Raw genomic sequence first — 24,672 nt, forward strand, 5'->3', positions numbered from 1 at the left:
TCCACTCTTCTTCCTTTTACTTTTTCTTCTGTACCTTTACTTCATCTCCTTCCATTTTTCTTTCACTTTTCCTCTCTTCTTCTTTGCTGCCTGCATTTCCGTGGCTGCCTTCTTGCTACCACAGCGGTGCAGTTATTTTTTTTTTTCGAGTCCTTGTCCTGCAATACCCCCTGATTTATACCCTCCATTATTCACAGAGATGAGTAGAATTTAGAAAATCAGTGGCGTTTAGACTTTAGAGGGACGAATAGCAGCCGCCACAATGTCGTCAGTGATTCAACCCAACGATAACGGTTTGTTTTTTTGTGTTTATGTTTGTGCTTGTGCAATTGAACCATCTATATATATCTCTCTCTCTTTTGTTTTTGTTTAAATTATTGCTGTCAAACTTGTTGCAGGAGTTCTTCTGGAAACCCGAGTGGTATCGCCTCAATTCCTCGTAAAAATTGAATCCTTTTCCTCACTTTCGAAACATGGAATTCAGAAATACGAATCCAAAGAATTCTCTGCCGGAGGCTATAAATGGTTTGCTGATTCTACTTTTCTTTTTTTTTCCTACTTCGGTTGTTTGTGCATCTTTAGGATGAAATAACACTAGTTGTATGAGCAAACATGTGAGTTACTTAAAGCTTTGGATTTTAGATTTCTGGTTTGGGAATAAGAAGAATTCGACTTGAAGTATAGTTTGATGTCCTGCTTTGAGTAAGAAATTAATTTTGTTTTGGTAATACGTGACTGTTATATGTAATTTTTTCAACAATGAAAACTAAAATTCGAAAATAAGAAATTATCTTCGAATTTGATATAATTAGTGTCAGGAATCTCTGTAGGATACATAAATAAAATAAAAAAAATAAAACTAAAGACTGAAAAATAAAGTGGTATCCCCAAAAGCAATTCTCTTGAATTTGATGTCGATTGAAGATGGTTTCTTAGGTCAGGAACAAACCTATTTAAAACTCTTTAAAGAAACGGTTTAAACCGCCGTCTGATCGGTTACAGCAACCGCTGTCAACCGCCCAGAAAGTTCTCTTATGTCGACACGTGTGTTAACCGACTCACCAAGTCGTGCCTTCAAACCCGCTCATCAGTTGAAACTTTCCTCAACTGTCCAGGAACTGCTCTTTCGCCCGACCTGCACATCTACTGCTTCCTTGCCCGACCTGATCATGTCCGACCTCAGTGCCCGACCTTATCACGCCCGACCTTGTCCTGTCTCATCTTTGTACCAGACCTTATCATGCCCGACTTTTGAGTTCGACCTGATTACGTCCGACCTCAGTGCCCGACCTTATCGCACCCGACCTTCAATCCCGATCTTATACTGTCTTATCTCTGTGCCCAACCTTATTACGCCAGACCTTATTCTGTCTCGTCTCTGTACCAGACCTTCGATCCCGACCTCTGAGCTCGACCCGACCACGTCTGACCTCATTGCTCGACCTTATTACGCCCGACCTTTGAGCTTGACCCGACCACGTCCGACCTCATTGCCCGACCTTATTCCGTCCGACCTTTGCACCCGACCTTGTTATACCTGAGCTCCGTGCCCGACCTGATCACACTCGATCTTTGCACCCGACCTTGTTACACCTGAGCCCCGTGCCCGACCTGATCACACCCGATCTTTGCACCCGACCTTGTTACACCTGAGCTCCGTGCCCGACCTGATCACACCCGATCTTTGCACCCGACTTTGTTACACCTGAGCTCTGTGCCCGACCTGATCACACCCGATCTTTGCACCCGACCTTGTTACACTTGAGCTCCGTGCCCGACCTGATCACACCCGATCTTTGCACCCGACCTTGTTACACCTGAGCCCCGTGCCCGACCTGATCACACCCGATCTTTGCACCCGACCTTATTACACCTGATCTGCCTTTTCCCGAGGAAGTTTCTTCCTTAACAGCGTTTATATTCGGACTTTTGAAAGCCCATTAAACTTGAATAAACCTCAACCTAATTTGGTAAGCCCATTCTCGAAAACCCTACCTATCGTTTTCTTTTTGTGCTCAACAACTTGCCTTCTCCCGCCTAACTCCTAAACATCACTCCTTGAACTGCGTGAGACGTGACGTTTAGGGGTTTGCAGAGCAGTGTGATCATTACACTGCTTCACGTCAAATCAAGGGGTTTGTGTAAAACCCTTCCTTCACCCTCTTCAAATTCACGCATTCAGAGTTCTGAAAATTCTTCTCTGTTCCTTCATCCAACTGCCTCCTCTGAAACCTTCTTCCTCGTCGCCTTCTTCACATCTTCGCACATGGCTAACCAATACGTCCCCGCTTTCCCTTTCGATGGCTGACCCATCAGTGCCTTCTGTGGCTTCGAGGGTTCTTACCCCTACCATACGCCCTTACTGCACCACTACCGAAGATGCTGATCGTATGAGATGCGTCATCTCTCAGGTTTCTCTAATCATCGTTAAAGATGCTGCGTTCAAGCCAGAACGTCTTCTGGATAGTATCAGAACTCCCCTTACTGATCCAAAAGACGCCTACCGTAAATGGCACGCGAGGCTCCTTCCTATTTTGAAGAACAGTGGAAAAAACAAGGGATCGGAAAAGTCATCCTTCTCTCAACTCAGCCTCTTTATCTGCACGACAAAGCCTTACTAGCGATGGTGGCCTTTTGGCATTCTCAGATGAGTGTATTCCTCCTCCCGGCCGGTCCTATCGGGCCGACCCTGATGGACGTGGCCGTCATCGCGCATTTGCCAATCGTAGGCGACGATCCTGTTCTGGTTTCTTTTGAGGGTCGAGAACCTTCACCCAACCATGCTGGTTGGGCCCTGGCCAAACTTCCTGAAAAAGAGAGAGGTTGGACTAATTTTGTTAACAAATACCAGGGAAAGGAAGACACCTCTGTTTCTGAACTGGAATACACAGCCTTTCTTCTTTTCTGGCTCTGCAGGTACATCTTTTCCTTTTGAAATCTTCTTTCGTAATTTCGAAGTTGAATGTTTTGGTTTAATCTCCTTTTTCTTTTCTTTACAGATATATCATTCTTTCCCCTTCTAAGCTCGTTCTCTCTACTCAAGTCGATCTGGCTATTCAATTGGCTTGCGGCCAATTTTTTCCGTTGGGAACCCTTTTTTTGGCTAACCTCTTTGAGGGTTTAACCCGAGTGAGCACCCGTCTAACCGATACCAAGAAAGCAGACACTGCAGCTTCGGGACCATTCTGGTTCTTGGAATTGTGGCTCCGTCTGTACTTCCCCACTGCGTTCTTTGGCCGACTTCCTATCGCTCCAAACCCATACAGGTCCATTGGTTATGCCTTAGCCAGATTAACCCCTAATTCCTCTTATCTATATCCATCCGACCCTGTCATCGCCCAAATTCTGACTGAGGATCGTAGCAATTCCCGCTTCTATGTCTACGAAACTCTTATACAATATTCAACTGATCTTCTTTTACTTCATCCCGACGCACCTCATTCCTAAACTCATCCTGATCCTCTTCTTCATCCTACCTATTCTTTCTTTCGGGACGTTGCCATGAAACCCCGATCTCTATTTTCAAGTAAGAGGTCGGACAAGAAAAACCGCAGATTATTTTACACTTACAATTACCAATCCCAATTTTTGGCCCGACAATTCGGTTGCTGTCAGGACATACCGGGACCACTGGCCCGACCTCACCTTATATCTCAAAGCCCATAAGGGCTAGTGATTCCCGAGCTTATCCCGACCTATGTTTCTTATCTCACTGACTACATCACCTTCAACTCATACTTACCTTTCTGCCTAAAACCTTCAGCGACCAAAACATTTCCTGCTTGGTGGTTGGCCACCTGGTCTTTGATTGCTCCCTCGACCGACCAATTGGTTGGGAAACTTGCCCTGCCCCCAGTCTTAGCGCTTGGCTCTCCTCGATTGGCCGCTGCCCCGAGAAGAAAAAGGCAGGCGCCTGCTATAGGCGGGTTTGGGACAAAGAAGCAAAAGCAAAAGGTCACCCCTACCATTGACAGACAGGTCATCGAGGAATATTTGGCATCTCTGCCAGTAGATACCAGCGGGATGCCAAAATATTTGAGGAAACAATTTGGTAAGTCTGTTCCCTTCTATATTTCATTTTCCGTGCAAACCCTTCGATAACCAAAATTTGTTATTGCAATTTGCATACAAATTCACAGGGAATTTTATTCGAAAATTAATGAGTAGGATTCTATAGGAAAATGATCAGATATAGCAATTGTGTGGTTGTAGACCCTGAGTAGTTATCACAATTATTTATACTCTTTTTAATGGTGAGTTTCAGGTCGAACACAATGATTTTAAGTCATGAAATTCAACGGTGAAAATCTTAAAGAAAGCGACGAAGAATACAAGAAAGGATCCGCTTGCAGCGGGTCCGAATTTTAACTACTGAAAGCGGTAAATAAAGCAATAAAGGTGAGGTGAGCGGAAACGAGCGAAGCGAAAGCGAGAGGTGGAGCCTCAGTGGTAACCAAATGATCGGGACATGAGCGGAAGTAGGGACCAGATGATCTGGGCATGGATGAATCGCGGTTACCAGAGGATCGGGGCATGAGTGAGCGGCACATTATATATATATATATATATGTATATGAGCGAATTAGAGTGAAAGAGAGGTGTTGTGTCTGATCTGTGATAGATTTTCCTGGATGTAGTGAGCGAATGATGTAAGTGTGTTATCGGAAGAGTATATGTATATTATGGAAATGATGGGAGAAAGGTGTTGTAATTATATAAACTAATTTGTAAAGAACTCATCACACTGGTATTTTGGCCTGGGGGATTTACAACAAGACTTCCATGACATCCAGAATTTTAAGCCATTATAATAAAGAAACCCTACTGTCACTAAGAATTTCTGCGACCTAATAGACCCGTTAATTTTCCCAATTTCTGCCTCATTAGTGGCTTTACCCCCTGATGTTACTACTATTTAATCAAAATCGAATTTAGCACAGCAGTTAAGCAGGTCGACAAGGCTCCCGCGTACTTAACTGCATTGAACTACCTTGAGACCGCTTTTGGCGCATAACAAGGCTTAGATAATTAATTCTTCTCTCGCTTTATACCAGTGAAATGAAATTCTCTAAACTTGATTTATATAAGTGTGAAAAAGTGTGAAAGAAATTAGTTTGAAGAAATGAATGATATTTCTTTATATACTATGAAAGCGTGAAAGATTAGAACTACAAAGCTGTAAATGAAAGCAGTAATCTAATCTAAGAAAACAGTAACGACGTGACCAAGGGAGAGGGAAGACCCCTACTCTCTTGGCCATTCCCGTGGAGAACTCCCTTACAGGGTTGGAGCTCTCTGAAACAGAAAGACGACGAATGCTAAAAGTATGCAGAAATCAAAAAAAATTCTATCCTTTTACATAAAGATATCTTGCCCTATTTATAACAGGTGTAAAGAGACGGTTGCAAGTAGTTGTTAGGTAGTTCCAACCGCTGGGCAGTTAGGCGGTTGCTGGCAGTTATTCTGTTGAAGCAGTTGCTAGCTATAACTCCCAGGGTGCCCGCTTTGCTTGCTTTGAAGGTTAAGGGCACAGATCTTCCTCGCTTGCTGGAGAGCTGGAGGGCATCAGCGCAGCTCGGCTCGCTTGTGCTAGCTGGAATTGGAATGGCTGTACCGCTGCAGTTGAAGTACTTAGTTGAAATCTGTTGATAGTCTCAGCGGCGGGTATCTGGATTGTCTCTTGCAAGCGGGAGAGACTATCGCTTGCGGGCTGTGAAGGTGGCCGCTTGCCTCTCATGCCTTAGTATTTTCAAAGTGTGTCCTGGGCGCTTGCGAGCGAAGGCGGCTGTCGCTTGCGGCGTCTGCCTTAGCTTTTCTGGTTCCAGATTACCGCTTAAGAGGGCAAAAATCGTTAATAATCTCAACAACGAACTCTGGATCATGCCTAGTGATATAAATCAATATTGTATGCCGATTACGAATTATTTTGATGGTTCTTATGATAAAATTCGAGTAATACACATTTTCGTCAAGCTAAGAATATGCTCATATTTGGAGTCATCAAACCTCCTCATATTAAACCTTTGTTCGTCCTCGAACAAACTGCATTAAAAGATCAAGAGGTTATTCCGTTCACCGCAATTAAGAAGTGCTAATAACCAGTGCCATGATTGGGAGTAGAGTGAATCTCGGATAGAAACAAATAAGTCGCAAGTATTCAGCTTGTCATTTGATTTAACAAGATTGGACTTATCCAGGCATTGTTAACTTTGTTTGCTTAGTTGGGATTCTTTTTTTGATTAAGGAAACCTTCAGCCGAAAGGCGCGGAGAAATTTTTTTTTTTTTTTTTTGGATCGTGAGTTTCAAACAAACATTGTGTCTGCTCATGATCTTATTTGATTCTCGCACTCCTAGGCCTTTTCAGTTCCTTTGTAATGATAGGTCCTCCCTGCGTCGCTTGCATCGTATCTTAAACCATTTTTAAGGACTTCTCTTTTCAAGTTATGCCTTATGAGCGAAGTCGAAAAACCTAGTCACTTGCCCTACTGAGTATGGAAAAGTTGAAACGAAGGAGGCACTAGTTTTTCACATGTCTCTTTCGCTGTTACTTAGTCTAACACTAGTGTTCGAGTTATGGTGAAGTTCGAAGGACAAGTACTTAGTCTGATGTGCTTAGGTTATCTAACTCTACTCTAAAACATATCACAAAGTTAACTAAGCAGGATATCACATGTATTTCACATAAGAGCACATACTTCAGGTTATGTTAGGCATACAATAAAGAAAAATTGTCACTTGTTACCAAGAATTGTTGTTTCCTTGATTGATGCTATGTACAGCCCTTGCTATTCTCAAATTTTCGTAATTGGGGGAGGACCTTTCTTTACTTCTTCTTCTCGCTTGTTGGTCCTCGCCGTTGAGGAAGGTTGCGTGATATCTGCCGCACTAGGTCTTCCAATCGTTGGAGACTCCTGGCTGTGTCAAGCTGTTGGCATTTTGTTGGGTAAGAGCTGCGAGTGCTTTCATAATTTCCTGCAGCGTCGTACCCATGCTTGCAGCCAGAGTCTCCAGTGCTTCCACTCGCTCTTGTAGTGCGGCAGTCGCTTTCTTTTCAGCAGTCAGTTCAGCACCCAGACTCCTAGCATATGTGTCCATTAATGTCTGAGTCATCATGTATTGGGTGAGAATGGCTGAGTCGAGTTCATCCAGTCTTCTTTCAATATTTTCCAGTGATGAGCGGGGGCTGATGGTCCAGCACCCGCCGCTTCTGGTGACTGTCGCTCGCTCTCAGCTGAACTGATTTCCACTGGCTCTTCCTCTTTATGGGAATCGGGTGCTGGCTCAGGGGAGACATCCCTGAGGAATACTAGCTGTCTCGCTGCTTCATACTCCAGCTGCTCTGCTTTCTTCCGTTGTAAGTACCTCTTGAATCGCAGCTGGAGTTGGGTCAGCGGTTTCCAGTATTTTAGCAGCTTGACCAGCACCTTCATTTTCCTTTTTCTTTCTCGCTCGAGCTGCTGCATTTGTTCGATTCGTTGTACTGCGGCAAACAGTTGAGCTTTTCTGCTCTTGAAACTTTCTATCATGTTCCTCCTCCTCCTCTATAAGTGTTTTATCAGATTTGGTTGAGACAGGAGTAAGAATTTCTGCAGGTGTCCCGATCATGGTAGGTGTTCCTGGGCTGCTCGGGGATACCTGCTATTATAGGAAGATTTAAGATCACTACCTCCACCTCCTCGGCTTCATTGGCAGCTTCAGCGGTTGTGGCAGCGGAGACCTCGGCGGGATATTCTTTGTATGATTCCACGGTGATATCGATTCCGCCGATGGTTTCTTCAGTCAGTACAGTCTCCCGCTCCTCCTCTGCTCCAGTAGCAGTGGGCTCCACCGCTCCCGGCTGGTTAACGGGTGTGGCTTCCTTGCTTGCTCCAACAGCAGTTGGCTCACCTGCCCCCTGTTGGTCGAATGGAACAGGTTCATCACCAGGCGGACTTGGCAGACTTGGTGACACCTCCACCGCCGCTGGCCGTGCTGGCGAAGGTCTCTCGGGTTGGGCGGTGGGTTCTCTGATGACGATCCCCTTCCGTAGCTTGGAGAGGGGAATCGTGTCCTCGCTTGCCTCCACATCCACCGCTTTCCTCTTCCTTTTCTCCTGCCTCGTCGCTCGCCGAGGGGGTGTTGGATTTTTTCGCAATGCTTCCTTGACCCTCGGCTTCTTGATAGGTGGTGGAGCAGGGTCTTCTTGCTTTTTTGACCTCTTTTCGCCAGCGGCCGCTCGTGGCGCTTTTCCTCCCTTATTACTCATGGCCGCTTCAGCCCCAAATAGATCCTCCTCTATCTCTCGAGCGAAGCGCAGGGCTTCCTCTTCCTCATCGTTGGGAGCTTCATTGGAGACTGTTCTCTCAGAGTCAAGCTCGGTCTGAGGTGTCACATCTTCTCTGATGATTTCCCCCCACAAATCTCATCTTTCTTTTTGGTGGAGGGGGTGCTGCCGCTTGTGCTTTCCTCTTTTTCTGTTTGGGGATGAGAGTGAACCCTTTGGACTCCAGCCAATTTTTGTGGAAGGCCGCTGGAAACAGCGGCTTCATTTGGAGCTCTGGGGCTGGAGTGGGCAGATCGACGCCCGCGTGACGGCAAAGTTCTGTGATCAGGGTCCCATGACCCAGTGTTCTGTCTCCGCTTCTTCGATCCCAGATATCTAAGCCGATGATCGCGCCCAAATCCACATCATTGGACTCCTCCAGAATTGAGCGAAGGGCAACGAGGTAATCAGGACGAATGTCAGTGGTGTAAGCGTTGATCATTATCCTGCTCAACGACCACTTCACCCATTCTTTTTTCTCTTCGTCCACCGACCCAAACTTTAGGTTCCTCTTCTCATATGCAGGGGTGGTGGCGAAGGTTCTATACAGCGACTGCAGTTCAAGGGAACTGCAGACCTCCGTTGCCTTCAACTTATCTTGCATCTCCTGGGCGGGGTAGTGGTGTTCCCAACCCAGGAGTCGGTTGATCTTCCTGGCTGAGCAATCTACCCATTTCCCCCGAATGTAGACATGCTTTAGACTCTCAACTTGGTTCAGATTAGCGTGAAACTCCCTCACCAGTGATACATCCACTGGTTCATTGGGGTTTCTGATCAACCAAGACAGACCCCGCTCCTCCAGCCAGTCAGAGAGCGGGCATGTGATCTTCTCGGGGTCAAATCCTCTCTCATAGAGGATCCCCATCGCCTTTATCCGCTCGTACGCCGCCGCTGCATCAATGTTGGAAAAATGCAGTTTGTCATACTGCTTGGATCTTAACACATCATTTGCAGCGTCGACAGCATTCTTCTTGGAGATATTACTCCAGAATGCCTTCATCTTCTTTGGTGGTGCTTCTAGGCAGGCGAATTTGTCTTTGAGCTCCTTCAGCTGGTACTCCTTCAGCTGCTCGTATTCCGATTCCTCTAATTCCAGCCTCCAGTCGCTCACCGGATACCTTTGCTCTGTTTCCTCAGTGTATTCAAATCTGAGGTAGTCCTCCGGGAACTCTGGGATGAATTTTCGGAATGGCAGTGACTTCAGCTGCCTGAGCTTCCCCCAGTCCTCTGTTAACTCCAACAGTCTTCTCCTCTTGTAATATGCCTCAAGCGGTGCTGGCTCTACTAATTCTGCCCCTGAGGTTGTTGTCACCACCTTACGCCCGTCCGTGGATTTGATCATTTGGACTTTCTTTTCGATCCTCTCCTCAACCTTCTCAAACTCCTTCTTCAACGTCTCTCGCTTTGCTGGATCTATTTTGCTAAGCCTGTCCTGAACCTAGGGCTTCCAGAATTATTATTAAACATACGAACTCTATGAATCCTGCCTCATTAACTTCAAATGTAAATAACATTCATATATAGGCAATCACATTCACAGTTCCAGTGATTTTAACTCTAAATCCTCCCCCACACAACGAAACAGAACACCACTGTGAGTGTTACGTTGTGAAAAAGGGAGAAAATTACAAAACAGGACCTAACCTACATATTAATGTGAAATTGAACCGTAGAAAGCAAGTATATCAGTTATTGTATCTAAATCTAACATATAATAGACTTAGATTCACAGAAATCAAACATACAAACATTTTCGCAAAAATGAAGAACAGTAAAATATCGCGAAAATAATTTGCGATTCTGTGTTTTTTAACGCTAATTCGGCGAGAATCAACTGTAAAATAGAGTTTATGTACTAAGGTTAACCTAGATCTTACCTTAGATGAAGCTATTATTGGTTGAAATTGTGAGATTTTAAAAAATTTTGCGCTTGGAGAGTGGCGGTTACTAAAGCTTCGGGAGGAAGTTACTGTAGTGCAAAAGTGGATAAAGGGCTGTGGACTGGGGTATTTATAGATTTTCTTATGGCTCTCAAGCGGAGCGCTGCTAAGTCCACTGTAATTACTTATAAAGGTATAAGGGAGGGTTATTCAGGGCGGGTGAGCGGGTAAAGCAACACTTCTATATACCTAAAAATGACATACAAGCGATGATGAAGGCGGTGCTGAGTGAGCGATACTGCTCCCCCAGTGAATATCAGGGTGAAACAAGTGAAGCGATGGTTAACTTGGGTCAGGTTTAGGTGTTTAGGTTAGAAGTCAAAATGCTAACATTAGACTACTCCTATCAAACGATAATCCTATTCTAATGAAAGCGATAACAAAACTGTAAACCTATCTATAAAAGCGATGAAATTATGAAATCTATCTATGAAAGCGATAAAGGAAAGCTTGTAATTTTAACTATGAAAGCAATAAATTCTAACTAGGAATGCGATAAAAGAAAGCTGTAAAATTTTAACTATGAAAGCGATAAATTCTAACTAGGAAAGTGATAAAAGAAAGCTGTAAAATTTGCGGATATAAGATTAGGCTTCTGGATTCTTTTCACGAAATTCTATCATCGCTTGAGCTTCTGAACCTCCATCAGATTGATCTCTGCATTGGCCTGCTGCAATACAGGCCCTTCAATATACGGTTTCAGCCTCGCTCCATTTACCAAGAAGGAATCTTTCTCTCCGGGGGTCTCCACATTGTTAATCCTTATGGCTCCACTTGGCAGCACTTGTCTGACAATATACGGCCCAGTCCACCGTGACTTCAATTTCCCTGGGAACAAGTGGAGCCTAGTGTCGTATAAAAGAACTTTGGATCTCACCGTAAACTCTTTCTTCTTCAACTTCTTGTCATGATAGAATTTCATCCTTTCTTTATAGATCTTCGCACTTTCAAATGCAAGGTATCGGAACTCGGTCAGATCGAGCAATCTTTTAGCGCGCTTCTCCCGCGCTGGGAGAAGATCAAAGTTGAGATACTTGATAGCCCAATACGCGCGATGCTCTAGTTCTAGCGGTAGGTGGCAGGCTTTTCCATACACAAGCCGATAAGGGGACATTCCAATTAGAGTCTTGAAGGCTGTTCTATAGGCCCACAACGCATCATCCAATTTCTCTACCTAATTCTTGCGACTCTTATTTATTGTGGTCTGGAGGATGTGTTTGATTTCTCTATTTGAAACTTCCACTTGACCGTTCGCTTGTGGATGATAGGGGTAGTTAGATGTTGGCGAACACCATATTGTTGAAGGATAGATTGCATTGCCTTATTCACAAAATGGGTGCCTCCACCGCTTATTATCATTCTGAGGACCCCAAACCTTGGGAATATGGTATATTTTAGGAAGCGGATCACTGATCGAGCGTCATTAGTGGTGAACGCTTGCGCTTCAACCCACTTACTCACGTAATCCACCGCCACCAGAATGTATTGTTTTCCATTAGAAGGTGGAAAAGGACCCATAAAATCTATCCCCCATACATCAAATATGTCCATAAACAAGACTTCAGTTTGGGGCATCTCATCTCTCTTCGAGATAGATCTCAATCTTTGGCATTTGTCGCAAGATTTGGCAAAGGTATCTGCGTCTCTTTGTAGGGTAGGCCAAAAGAAGCCTGACTGCAAAATTTTGGCCGTTGTGCGCATGCCAGCGAAATGCCCTCCCACATGGGACCCATGACATTCGTTCAAGATCAGCGGGATCTCAGATTCCGCTACACAGCGACGGATTATCCCATCTGAGCCGATGTTGAACAAATAAGGTTCATCCCAAATATAATCCTTTGCCAAACTGAGCAATCTCTTCTTTTCTCGTTGTACAGTATGCGCTGGAAACTGTCCTGTAGTTAAAAAGTTAGCCAGGTCAGCGAACCATGGCTCTTTCGCTTGCACCAGAATCTGGGAATTGTTCATTGATTCCAGGAGATTTGTCCTCTTCCTGCCGCAACCTACTGAAGTGATCCGCCACATGATTTTCCTTTCCCCTCTTATCCTTGATCTCTATGTCGAATTCCTGGAGCAACAAAACCCATCTAATCAAGCGGGCCTTTGTCTCATTCTTCTCCATCAAATATTTAATGGCTGCATGGTCAGTGAGAACAATGGTCTTGCTTCCGATAAGATACTGTCTGAATTTCTCGAAAGCGAAGACAATAACTAGCAGCTCTTTCTCGGTGGTAGCATAATTCTTCTGAGCGGAGTCCAATGATTTACTTGTTTAATAAATGACATTAAGCTTAGACTCCACCCTTTGTCCTAGTACAACGCCGACGGCATAATCACTCGTATCCGTCATCAGCTCGAATGGCTCACTCCACACTGGTGCTCAAATTATAGGAGCAGAGGTCAGCTTATCCTTCAGTATTCGGAAAGCCTCCTCACACTCGCTTGACCAGTGAAATTAAGAATCTTTGCACAACAGTGATGTGAGTGGTTGTGTGATTTGACTGAAGCCCTTGATAAAACGACGGTAGAATCCCGCGTGGCCAAAGAAACTTCGTACTCCTTTCTCATTCGAGGGCGCTGGCATCTTTTCGATTACACTAACTTTTGATCTATCTACCTCTATACCGGCAGACGAGATCTTATGGCCCAAGACAATTCCTTCATTTACCATGAGGTGACATTTCTCCCAGTTCAGCACGAGATCAGTCTCAATGCAGCGGAGAAACACTTTTTCCAGATTATTCAAGCATCTGGAAAATGTCTTGCCATATACCGAGAAATCATCCATAAAAACTTCAATACAGGAGTCCAGGAGATCACTGAAGATATGGTACATACATCGCTGGAAGGTGGCCGGAGCGTTGCAAAGCCCAAACGGCATCCTCCTATAAGCGAAGGTCCCATATGGACAAGTAAATGTTGTCTTCTCACAGTCCTCCGGTTTGATGGGAATTTGATGGTAGCCTGAGTAGCCATTGAGGAAACAATAGTATTCGTAACCTGCGAGCTTCTCATGGCATTGATCAAGGAATGGAAGCGGGAAATGATCCTTCTTTGTGGCTGAATTCAATTTTCTGTAGTCGATACAAACCCTCCATCCAATGACAGGTCTTGTCATGGAGACCTCCCCGTCGTCGCTTGTCTGTTCAACGAATCCTCCTTTCTTGGGAACCATCTGGGTTGGGCTAACCCACTGGTTGTCACTGATAGGGTATATGATTCCTGCATCGAACAATTTGATCATCTTCTTCTTGACTACTTCTTGCATATTCTCGTTCAAACGCCGCTGAGGCTGTCTGCATGGTTTTGCATCAGCGTCCAGCCTTATATAGTGCATACACACCGCTGGATTGATTCCCTTGATATCTGAGATTTTCCATGCAAACGCCGCTTGATTCCTTTTGAGAAGTGAGATGAGCTGAGCCTCTTGGTCCGGCAATAGTAAGGCGGAGATTATCAGCGGGTAACTCTCCTCAGAGCCAAGGAATATATATTTGAGGTGCTCAGGTAATTTCTTCAGCTCATCCTTATTGTTGGTCTCGCTCGCTGGTTCCCTCGTCGCTTGTTCAATGGATTCAGTGGACGCTTGAATATCGTCGCTTGCCTCAGCTGAATCCTTTTTATCTTCTAGTTCGAGCGATCCATTATCTGAAATTCCTTCCAGATTATCAAATGTAATATGGTTCTCAAAAGTTATTATTTCATTTAACTCATTAATAAAATCACAATCTTCTTCCTGAGGTTGGCGCAGTGCTGAGTTCATGGAAAATGTGACTTTATCGCCACCTAAACTCAAGGATATTTTGCCTTCAGCAACATTTATTGTAGCTTGAGCGGTGGCTAGGAAAGGTCTCCCTAATATGATTGGAATGTCGCGGTCTTCGCTCATTTCCATAATAATGAAATCTGCACGGAAAATAAATTTGTTCACTTGCACGAGTACATCACTAATGATTCCTTTAGGCAATCTTATTGACTTATCGGTAAGCTGAATTACAGTTCTGCATGCTTCTAACTCATAAAGCCCTAATTTAGAGAATAGGGCATAAGATTGATACTTGCACCTAAATCACATAATACCCTAATCGGCTCTAAATTTCCTATTGTACAAATAATGATAAAACTCCCAGGATTGCTGAGTTTCTTCGGGAGGTCCTCCTTAAATACGGCGCTGCACACACTTTCCAGCTGCACCACTGCCGCTTCATCAGGAAATGCCCGCTTGCGATTGATTATATTTTTTATAAACTTAGCGTAATGTGGCATCTGAGACAAAGCATCAGCAAACGGTATACTAATTTGAAGACTACGGAAAGTATGTACAAACTTATCAAACTCCTTGGAGTTGTCCTTTTTCCCAAATCGTGCGGGAAAGGGGGCTCGAGCCAAAGGCTGAGCGGAACCCCTCTCCTTCGGCTCAGACTCCTGAACGGCTGGTATCGCTCGAGGTTGGGATGGACCTTACTCCTTAGACGGAATCTGTTTTATTTCATCCTGCACAGGCACATTAGCAACAATAGAGGAAGGAGATTGAACAATACCTCTGTCTGGCAGCGGTGGCGATTGCGTCCGTTTTCCTCCTCTGGTCTCGATGGCCTTCGCTTGGTTCGGGACAGTTTCGACTGTCCCAGGCAACGTTCCTTTCTGCTTCAGCTTCAGAGCTTCAGCAATCTACCCGACTTGAACTTCCAGCATTTTGATCGAAGCAGATCTTGATTCGCTCGCTATGTGTTCCTCCAGAGTTCCTCCAGACTCAGCGGTGCTTGTGCCGCTGTGGGAGGTTGAGCAAATGCAGGTGCCTGCTGAGGAAAATGGGGGGTTTGATAGTATTGTTGTTGATGTGGATAATATCCCCTTATGATATTGTTGCGCAGCGAACTGTTGTGGCCTCTGAAATTGTTGCTGAGGACGCGGTTAGCGGGGCCTTGCACTTGCCCCTTTTAGATCCGCTGGAATTGAGGGGCATTTCTACCAGCCATATAAAAGACCTCCGCCGGGTTCTGAGCTTCATCATTTGAGCACTCAGCAACCTGCGGACCTTGTTGGTCTTCATAAGCTCTTTCCTTACATTCCGCGGCCTCATACAGCGCCTGTTTTCCTTTACTACGCAGGTCCTGCTTCATGAGCTTAGACAGCTCCTTAACTTGGATCGACAAAGTGTCGATCCTTGCGTCATGAGATACGGAAGCAGGGACCTGGTATAGACCCCTCGATGGCTCGGGCCTGTTGGACTCTGGCCAACTTGACTGATTGGCCGCCATTTTCTCTATCAAAGCCCTCACTTCAGAGGCACAACGCCCCATCAACGAGCTTCCTGCCGCTGCATCTAAGGACATTCTAAGTTCAAGAGTAATTCCTAAGTAGAAAATTTGAAGCTCCATGAAGTCCGGAATTTCATGATGAGGGCAGTCGCAGAGCAATTGTTTGAATCGGCTCCAGGCTTTAGGAAAAGTCTCATCACTCGCCATCTTGAAAGTAAGTATTTCATTCCTCTGGCGAATGGTTTTTGAAACAGGATGGTATTTACTCATGAAGGCCTGCGCTGCTTCCTTGAATGAGCCAGGAATGGGATAAAGGTTATCAAACCATTTCCTGGCCTCTCTTGTTAAAGAAAAGGGAAACAAACTTAGTTTGGCAGCGTCCTCCGTTATGCCGTGCGATTTGGAGGTGGCAGTGATCCTGTTGAAGTTCTGTAGATGCTCATAAGGGCTTTCGTTAAGTAGCCCATGGAATTGGCTATGGCTCGCCAGGCTGACGAGCGCTGGTTTCACCTCGTAATGGCCAGAGCCTCTTGGCGCAGAACTTGTAATTAAAGTGTGATTCAGAAGGGACTGGTAGTGAACGTCCATGGGGACTTCAACAAGCGGGCGACCAGCAGCCCTGTGTCCCTCAGCCCTCTGGTAAGGCTCAACAGTAGGGGGGGGGGGGGGGGGAGTGATGGTTGCGGGCATCGCAGCGGTGTTGGCAGCTTGTGCCGCTTGGGAAGCGATAAATGCTCCCTGCGCAGCTTGAGCTTGTTCCACCTGAGCGAGGTGCGCTTGCAGCCCCGCCATTCCCTGTTGAATGCTACCGAGGGCTCTCAATAATTGCTCCTCAGTCGGTGTGAGCATATGGGGAACGGCAACAGGGACCACAGTGGGGATGTGGAGCGGCACATCCTGCGAGGATGCAGATGTGGCGGAGTTTGAAGATGTCCCAGCGGCAGTCTGGAAAGCTGGGACGACAGTAGAAAGAGCAGTGACATTTCCTTGATTCGCCATGTATTGTTTCCACACTTGCTCTCTGAACAGACGTCTCTGTGATCAAGCGGAAGGAGTAGGACTCGTGGGACGCTGAAAACGCTTCGGACCCCTACATAATAGCAGCCACACCATCATAAAAATTAGAAAATGAATTAAACACAAAATTCACGATTACATGGAATTAAAGGTAAATTATGGCACTTCAAAAGATTTCCAACAGATATTTTTCATGAGTTTAAAATCCCCGGCAACGGCGCCAAATTATGATAACTAATTTTTGTGTTTCAATAATTTTTATACAAATTCACAAGAAATTTTATTCGAAAATTAGTAGGATTTTATATGAAAGCGATCAGATATAGCAATTTTGTGGTTGTAGACCCTGAGTAGTTATCACATTATTTATACTCTTTACTGGTGAGTTTCCAGGTCGAACACAAGGATTTTAAGTCATGAATTTCAAGGGTGAAAATCTCGACGAAAAATGCAGAAAAGGATCCCCTGCAAGTTTAACTACTGAAAACGGTAAATAAAGCAATAAAAGTGAGGTGAGCGGAAGCGAGCGAAGCGAAGGCGAGAAGTGAAGTGCCAATGGTAACCAGATGATCGGGACATGAGCGGAAGTGGGGACCAGATGAGCGGGACGTGGATGAATCGCAGTTACCAGATGAACGGGACATGAGCGAGTGACACATTGTATATATATATATATAAGCGAAATAGAGTGGAGGAGAGGTGTTGTGTCTGATCTGTGCGTTACTAAATGAATAGATTTTCCTGGATGTAGTAAGCGAATGATGCAGGTGTGTTATCGGAAGAATATATATATTACTGAAATGATTGGAGGAAGATGTTGTAATTATATAAACTAAATTGTAAAGAACTCATAACAATGGAATTTTTGACCCGGGGATTTACAACAAGACCTCAATGACACCCAGAATCGAGACATTATAAGAAAGAAACCCTACTGTCACTAGGAATCTCTGCGACCTAATAGATCCCCGCCTATGTCCCATTAATTTTCCCAATATCTGCCTCATTAGTGGCTTTACCCCCTGTGTTACTACTATTTAATCAAAATCGAATTCAGCACAGTAGTTAAGCAGGTCGACAAGGCTCCCGCGTACTTAACTAAATTGAACTACCTTGAGACCGCTTTTGGCGCATAACAAGGCTCAGATAATCAATTCTTCTCTCGCTCTAAACCAGTGAAATGAAATTCTCTAAACTTGATTCATATAAGTGTGAAAAAATGTGAAAGAATTTTAGTTTGAAGAAGTGAATGATATTTCATTATATACTACGAAAGCGTGAAAGACTAGAACTACAAAGCTGTAAACGAAAACAGTAATCTAATCTAAGAAAGCAGTAAAGACTTGGCCAAGGGAGAGGGAAAAACCCCTACTCCCTTGGCCATTCTTGTGGAAAACTCCCTTACAGGGTTAGAGCTCTCTGAAACAGGACGACGACGAATGCTAAAATATATGGCGAAATCACCAAAAATCCGATTTCTTTTACATAAAGATATCAGGCCCTATTTATAGCAGGTGCAAAAGGGACGGTTACAAGCAGTTGCTGGGCGGTTCCAACCGCTGGGCAGTTAGGCGGTTGCGGGTAGTTATTCTGTTGAAGTAGTTGCTGGCCATAACTCTCAGGGTGCCCGCTTCGCTTGCGTTGAAGGCTAAGGGCACAGATCTTCCTTGCTTGCTGGAGAGTTGGAGGGCATCAGCACAGCTAGACTCGCTTGTGCTGGCTAGAAATGGAATTTTTACACCGCTGCAGTTGGAACACTTTGTTGAAATCCTGACTTGATCTGCAACGGTGGGTGTCTAGGCCGTCGCTTGCAAGCGGGAGAGGCTGTCGCTTGCGGCCGGTGAAGGCTGCCGCTTGCCTCTCATGCCTTAGTATTTTCAGGGTGTTTTCTGGGCGCTTGCGAGCGAAGGTGGCTGTTGCTTGTGGCGTCTGCCTTAGCTCTTCTGGCACTAGACTACCGCTTAAGAGAGCAAAAATCGTTAATAATCTGAACAAGAAACTCTGGATCATGCCAAGTGATATAGATCAATAATGTATGCCGTTTACAAATTATTTTGATGGTTTTTATACAGAAATTCGAGTAATACACATTTTTGTCAAGCTAAGAATATACTCATATTTGGAGTCATCACAATCGTTTTTTTTTTTTTTTTTTGCTTAACAGTGACCTTTTAGTATAGTTTTGCACATAAAAGTGTCTTTCATCATCCACTAAAAGTATGTTTATATGAGAGCATGCTTGAGAAAGTAGATGTTGAAATAACAAAGATAAAAGAGAAAATTTAGATGAATTGAATGTGTAAAGGTGAAGTTATTATTGTAACAAATTTGTAAATAAGACGAGGTTGAACAATATAAACTAAAGAATATGTGATAGATTTATTTTTTTCATATATAAATGGAAAATAGCATGCTTTTTGTGGATGGACAAAAAAGAAAACTAGGGAGAGAGTAGAATTTGTAGAATGTGGATTCTTATTCTAATTCCCGTGTTTGTTCAGGAAACTCATCATTTATCCTAACGGGCGTGACAGTGGAGATAATGACTATATTTCGGTGTACCTATCTACGGCTGGAAAAACCTCTCCTTCCACTTTTTTTGAGGTCAATGCAATGTTTAGCATCTTACTTTATAATCACCATTTAGACCATTACGTTTATTCTCCAGGTAATTAATTATATTTATGTAATTTTAAGAAGTTATTTTCTTGTAATTTTCTGTTCAAATGATTCAAACATGGGGATTTGACTAAAACATGGACAGGAAGAGTGTGTCGCTTCCATACAGCGAAGTCCCAATGGGGATTTTCCAAATTCATTTCTAAGAAATGTTTTAAGGATCCATCCAATGGATATCTTGTTGATGACAACTGTGTGTTTGGAGCTGATGTTCTTTTCTTAAGTCCTCAACGGGTTATTGAGTCTTTGTCTGTGATCAAAGATGCATGTCCAAAGAAGTACATTTGGGAAGTTTCAGAATTATCCAAAGTGGATGGTGCTCTTAGATCGGAAGTATTCTCTGCTGGTGGTTGCAAATGGTATATATATTATATTATACCAATTTTGCTGCTTAATTTCATTTTGTGTGCTCCGTGATCCCCGGTGCAATTTCATTGATGAGTGTAGGAAAGTTGAATTACATCCGAAAGGAGATTCGAGAGAAAAGGGACAAAGTGTCTCTGCCTTTGTTTATTGTGTTGATTTTGCTTCATATGAAAAGGTGAAGGCTTTGATCTCCATTCAGATAACAAATCAGCTCAATGATAAGCACATATCTTCAAGAGGTCAGCTAATTTTTCAGCATTTCTGATTTGTGCATCCATGCTTGTTAATTTATACTTTGTCATGGACGATTTAGTTTTTACCATCTTCAGAAATCTTTCTTTGATGCAGGGTCCCCATGGTTTATACCTTTGCACCCTGGCTGTGGATGGTCCAAGTTTTGTAGCATCGTTGACATGGAAGACTCTAGAAAAGGGTTGGTTGTGAATGACACCTGCATTTTGGAAGCACAAGTCACTGTGCTAGCCACTGTAGAAAAAGATGAAAAAAAACAAGAAAAGGAAGAAGAAGAAGAAGAGGAGGAAGAAGAAGAAGAAGTTAAGGGTGTGTTTGTTTGACCTTTTTTTGTTTTAAAGGTACTATTAGTTACTGTTTAATGTATTCAAGATAATTACGAATTTACAAAATACTGTCTGCTTTAATATATAAAAGTAAATTAGTATTAGTATTATAATAAATTTTTATATTTTTACACATAAAATAGTTTTTATGTAATTCAAAATGAATTCAATTGCTTTAAATTTGTAAAATTAAAATTATAGTTAAAAAAATAGAAATACATTAAATAATATTTTACAAGTAAAATAGTTTACGTTAAAAAGAAAATAATATTAATTATTTTATATTTGTAAAACTAAAAATAATTTAACAAAAATCGAAATATATATTAAAATACTTACTAAATAATGCAACAAAAAAACCATGACATAATTATTAGTATTACTTTTATGTTATATTGTTATGAGTACCACAAAAAATATTTTAAAAAAAATTATTAGTATTACTTTTATGTTATATTATTATGAGTATCATAAAAAATATTCTAAAAAAACAACGAGACTCCGTAGAAACCGAATGAAGTGACAGATTACAATTTACAAAATATTTTCCTACAGTGCATATTAGAATAACATAAAAAATTTTAAAATTTTGTATATTTTATTTATACAAAGTATTTTATTTTATTTTCAGATACAATTTACAAAATTATTCTAAATAAAAAAATAATAAAAATATCATTAAAATTATTACATCTAAAAAGTTATTGCTCACAAGAATAGAAAGTATTAAAGAAAAATAGTAGCAAGAGAAAAAGAGTATAATAGTAATAATTTATTAGAACGGAGAACGTTGGCGTTTAAAATTTTGAGGAAATTAAGCAGCCGCGATATTCAAACTATGGGTAGATTATTAGTACTTCATATAATAAATCATTCATTTTTTTTTTTCATTTTAATATATTATATAATAAATTATTTATTTTTTCATTTTAGTCCGTTACATAACAAAGTATTAATTAATTTACTTTTTTAGTAACTATACTATCTACCTAATGTTACAAATACCTTTATAATTTACAATATATTACACAAATGTCATTAGCTTTGTATCATACAATACTAAGTTACTTTAATAATTTATACTTTATTCCTACTTAAATCTCAATATAATAGCAATATTGCTAAAAAAATCCTTGCCAAAAGCAATCGTATGGATGAAGGGAGTATTAGTTATTGCAAATACACTAGTTGTAAATGCTCTTAGGTGTGTTTGTTGGGGGCATTCGTGACGATTTACACTATTAATCAAAATTTCTTTCCCTCAAAATCAGAGATGGGCAAAAAAATCGAATCAAACCGCTGAACCGAGTTGAACCGAACCGAAGCAAATTCGGTTCGAATACAAATATTATTCCATATTTGATATTTGTTATGTTCAGTTCGATTTAAGTTTTTGATATTTTTTTTTCTGAATATATTTATATTATTATATTTTAAAATTTATATTAATAATTATATTCGGTTTAGTTTCGGTTCGGATATTTGAAATATTTGCAAATATTTTTATTTTATTAGAATTTTAATTATTTTTTATTAATTTTTTAAATTTCGGTTCGGAAATTCGGTTAACCAAAAATTTTGATTCGAATACGGTTCGCGATTTCGGGTATTTGTTCGGTTCGGTATTAAATACCTATGTATTTGCAAATACCCAATATGGTGCTTCTAAAGAAATATTTTTGAGCCCAAAAATTACTTATGCTTTTTAAGAAAAGTCAATACAAATATGATTAAATATTTTCCGAAGAAGGAAGTCAAAAATATTTTCAATAAGCCCATTCAAATTGAACCTAACTAGATTTAGCTTATATAAAATATAAGATTTATTTTTTTTATTTTTTTTTGAAGTGTAGGGGTTTATTGTACGAAAGTTTTAATAATTTTTTAATATATATACATATACATATAGTGAGTGAATATTGTTTTGTGAAAAAAGTTTGACAAAATATTTATTACGTGAGTTATATAGAATTGTGTAGAAATGTAAAAATAATAAATATTTTCAATCTATTAATATTTTTGATAAAATATATAGAAAAAAAAAAATAAAAAAGAACAAATCCGGGTAGTTAGTTTTTACCTGTGTATATGTGATGCCCCGCATTCGTGTTGACTATGTCTGGAACAACCTTGATCTCCACTCATCATCAAAGCATCAAAGTTTGGTTTGATTAATGTTTCCATGATCTTAGCTTTCATCTATAATCCTATTTATTGTGTCTCAATGTCCCGTGATCATCAATGCTTGTATTTTTACATGATCTTCGATTTTACATAGCTTCCTCGTTATCTTCCAGAGACTCATCATTGATGTGAAATGTGTCTTCGTCCACTAGAAAGCCATAACTTCTAATATGATATTCAGTGTGAATGGGCTCAAAACCTTAACACTCGAAGCACTATATCTTTCCCATTGAAGCCTATATAGCATCCATGGAGGGTTATATATCTTGGGATTTTAATTTTATAGATATGCAACTCGTTAAAATATTCTTACTTATAATATGATGTAAGAAATTTTCATTACAACAACTTAATCCTTTTTCAAGGTTAAATTGGATTCTTACTATTGTCTAATCGTACTCATTTCACGTGTTCTCACCAAATAAACACGTGTTTTTATTAACCTTAGTGTGACTGCTTTTACCTTTTCACTCTAAAAAAGGTTTTTGATATTGAGCACAAGTACCAAGTGTGCACCCAATTGATGAACTCATCGGGTAAAGCCCAACCTTTAAATTCTTTGATTTCAATCTTCATACCGAATGCTAAATTCGATCAAACATTTATTTACATCAAATCATCATTCTTTTCATCACACAAATCATATTGCACGAGAGGATCATTGTCAAAAGCGCCGTCAGAATCGTAATACCTTGGCCCGCAAGCCATGGTACCAGGCGTGTCGGGATTAGACTAGCCCCACCGGCATTGTAACACCTCAATCCGTAAGACACGCAAACCGAGTACGTTGAGATTAGACTGGCCCTACAGGTCAACACAAGTCATTTCAAGACGTTTTGTCCTTTCTCACACGCACCTTTGGAGACTTCTATTCTCTCAAGTGGACTCTTGAAAAGGAATATGCACAATAATGACATGAGTATCATATTCAATTCACTTAATTTTTATTCAACACCAGGGAATCTCTTATGCGTTGACCTTGACAACCACATCTATAACCATAGTTTTCATAGCCATTCGTGAGCAACTTATTGCTATAGTACCAAATGATGCTATTGCACCAAATAGAGATATCCAAAATAATTTATGATTGAGGATCTAATTTTTTCAACAAAAAGAATATGATTAAAGAATGAAAATTATGCATTTGTAGAGTCGCAAAAAGACCAAAAGAAAATTTAATTGAAAAAGGGTCAATAGAGTATAAAAACACAAATTGAAGCCCTAAATGACTTTGGAAGGCCAAAAAAATATTATATTTCACTACAAAGAAATAATTTGCCTCATTGGGCCATTGCAGATGATTAGTGCAAATATCTTCCAATTCTAGCCACAAACACAAAAGGATGAAATCAAAAGAATAGAGTGTAAAGGTTTAACAATAGTTGTTCTCTTTAAACTGATATTAGCATTGTATGCAAAAGTTTAAATTTTAATTCAAGAACAAAAGAAATATTAAGCTTTCATATATTAATATGACTACTTTCTGGATATAAATAATAATTTCATACTTCAAGATCCAATCCAGCTTACGTCTTTGATTCAGGATGAAATATATATAGATTCAGTTCAATCGCCAAACTTAAATTCCTAAACTAAAACTAATGTAGCAATCTTCGAACGGAACTTCGATTCCTAATCTATGACAAGAAAAGAAAAAAACACGTATGTGCAAGTATGAAAAGAAATACTGTGTGCGTCCAGATTAGAGATTCTCTTAATTCAAATTTGACTTTTTGTTTTCTTCTTTTTTTTTTCCGCCAATTGATCCACTTCTTTTTCCCTTAGCACAATATTTATGTTTCTCTAAAGAATTGCGTCTTTAATTTTTCAACTTCTTTACCAAGACCACACCAAATCCCTAATTATTATTATTATTATTATTTTTTTTTTTTTTTATTTTTTTATTTTTTCCCTGCCTACACATTGTTTATCTTATTTAATTCGTACACTCACATCACGCTATCTCCGTATTTGTAATACTTTTTTAAAACCTGAAATATATGCCCCAAACCTCATAAATTTTCTATACATAAATCGAGACATAACAAATGTTTTAATATAAAAGACATCGACGGTCAAATATATGCATAATTAACTAAATATTCTACAAGCTATGATAAACAAGCTAAAAATATAATATTTATGTAAAATAGAAGAAATCAAGTCTAAATAGACATATTTTCAATGTAGATAACGACTAAAAGATAGCGTCCAATGGATGCTATTAATAATTCATCATTTTTTTAAAAATATAATAATAAAAAATTTCTGCATGTCCACCTAAACATCAATTTATTTTTTTAGAAAAACATTATGTGTCCGCTAGGTATCGTTTACCTAG

At 41.0% G+C, this 24,672-nt stretch overlaps 2 protein-coding genes across 2 annotated transcripts in view; one reads left to right on the forward strand and one right to left on the reverse strand.

The window, feature by feature from the left end:
• On the forward strand, positions 1–20,253 carry LOC127242715 (uncharacterized). The gene is made up of 6 exons (XM_051262384.1): positions 1–293; positions 399–525; positions 19,023–19,189; positions 19,286–19,559; positions 19,648–19,805; positions 19,915–20,253. Exons 1-6 carry the CDS (start codon positions 263–265, stop codon positions 20,139–20,141), a joined length of 984 nt encoding a protein of 327 aa, XP_051118341.1. The 5' UTR covers positions 1–262; the 3' UTR covers positions 20,142–20,253.
• Positions 16,172–24,672, reverse strand: part of LOC127242584 (uncharacterized) — a 16,059-nt gene continuing 7,558 nt past the window's right edge. The window contains exon 4 of the mRNA XM_051262164.1: positions 16,172–16,594. The gene's annotated coding sequence lies outside the window, so the exon portion shown is untranslated. The remainder of the gene's footprint in view (positions 16,595–24,672) is intronic.

Source organism: Andrographis paniculata, unplaced genomic scaffold (assembly GCF_009805555.1).
Source record: "Andrographis paniculata isolate CXL003 unplaced genomic scaffold, ASM980555v1 Contig87END, whole genome shotgun sequence".
Taxonomy (NCBI): domain Eukaryota; kingdom Viridiplantae; phylum Streptophyta; class Magnoliopsida; order Lamiales; family Acanthaceae; genus Andrographis; species Andrographis paniculata.

Coding starts and splice junctions, on each gene's coding strand:
- LOC127242715 (XM_051262384.1), top strand. CDS start 263: ATGTCGTCAGTGATTCAACCCAACGATAACG. Junction 19,190..19,285: donor CCATTACGTTTATTCTCCAG/GTAATTAATTAT, acceptor AAACATGGACAG/GAAGAGTGTGTCGCTTCCAT. Junction 19,806..19,914: donor TAAGCACATATCTTCAAGAG/GTCAGCTAATTT, acceptor TCTTTGATGCAG/GGTCCCCATGGTTTATACCT.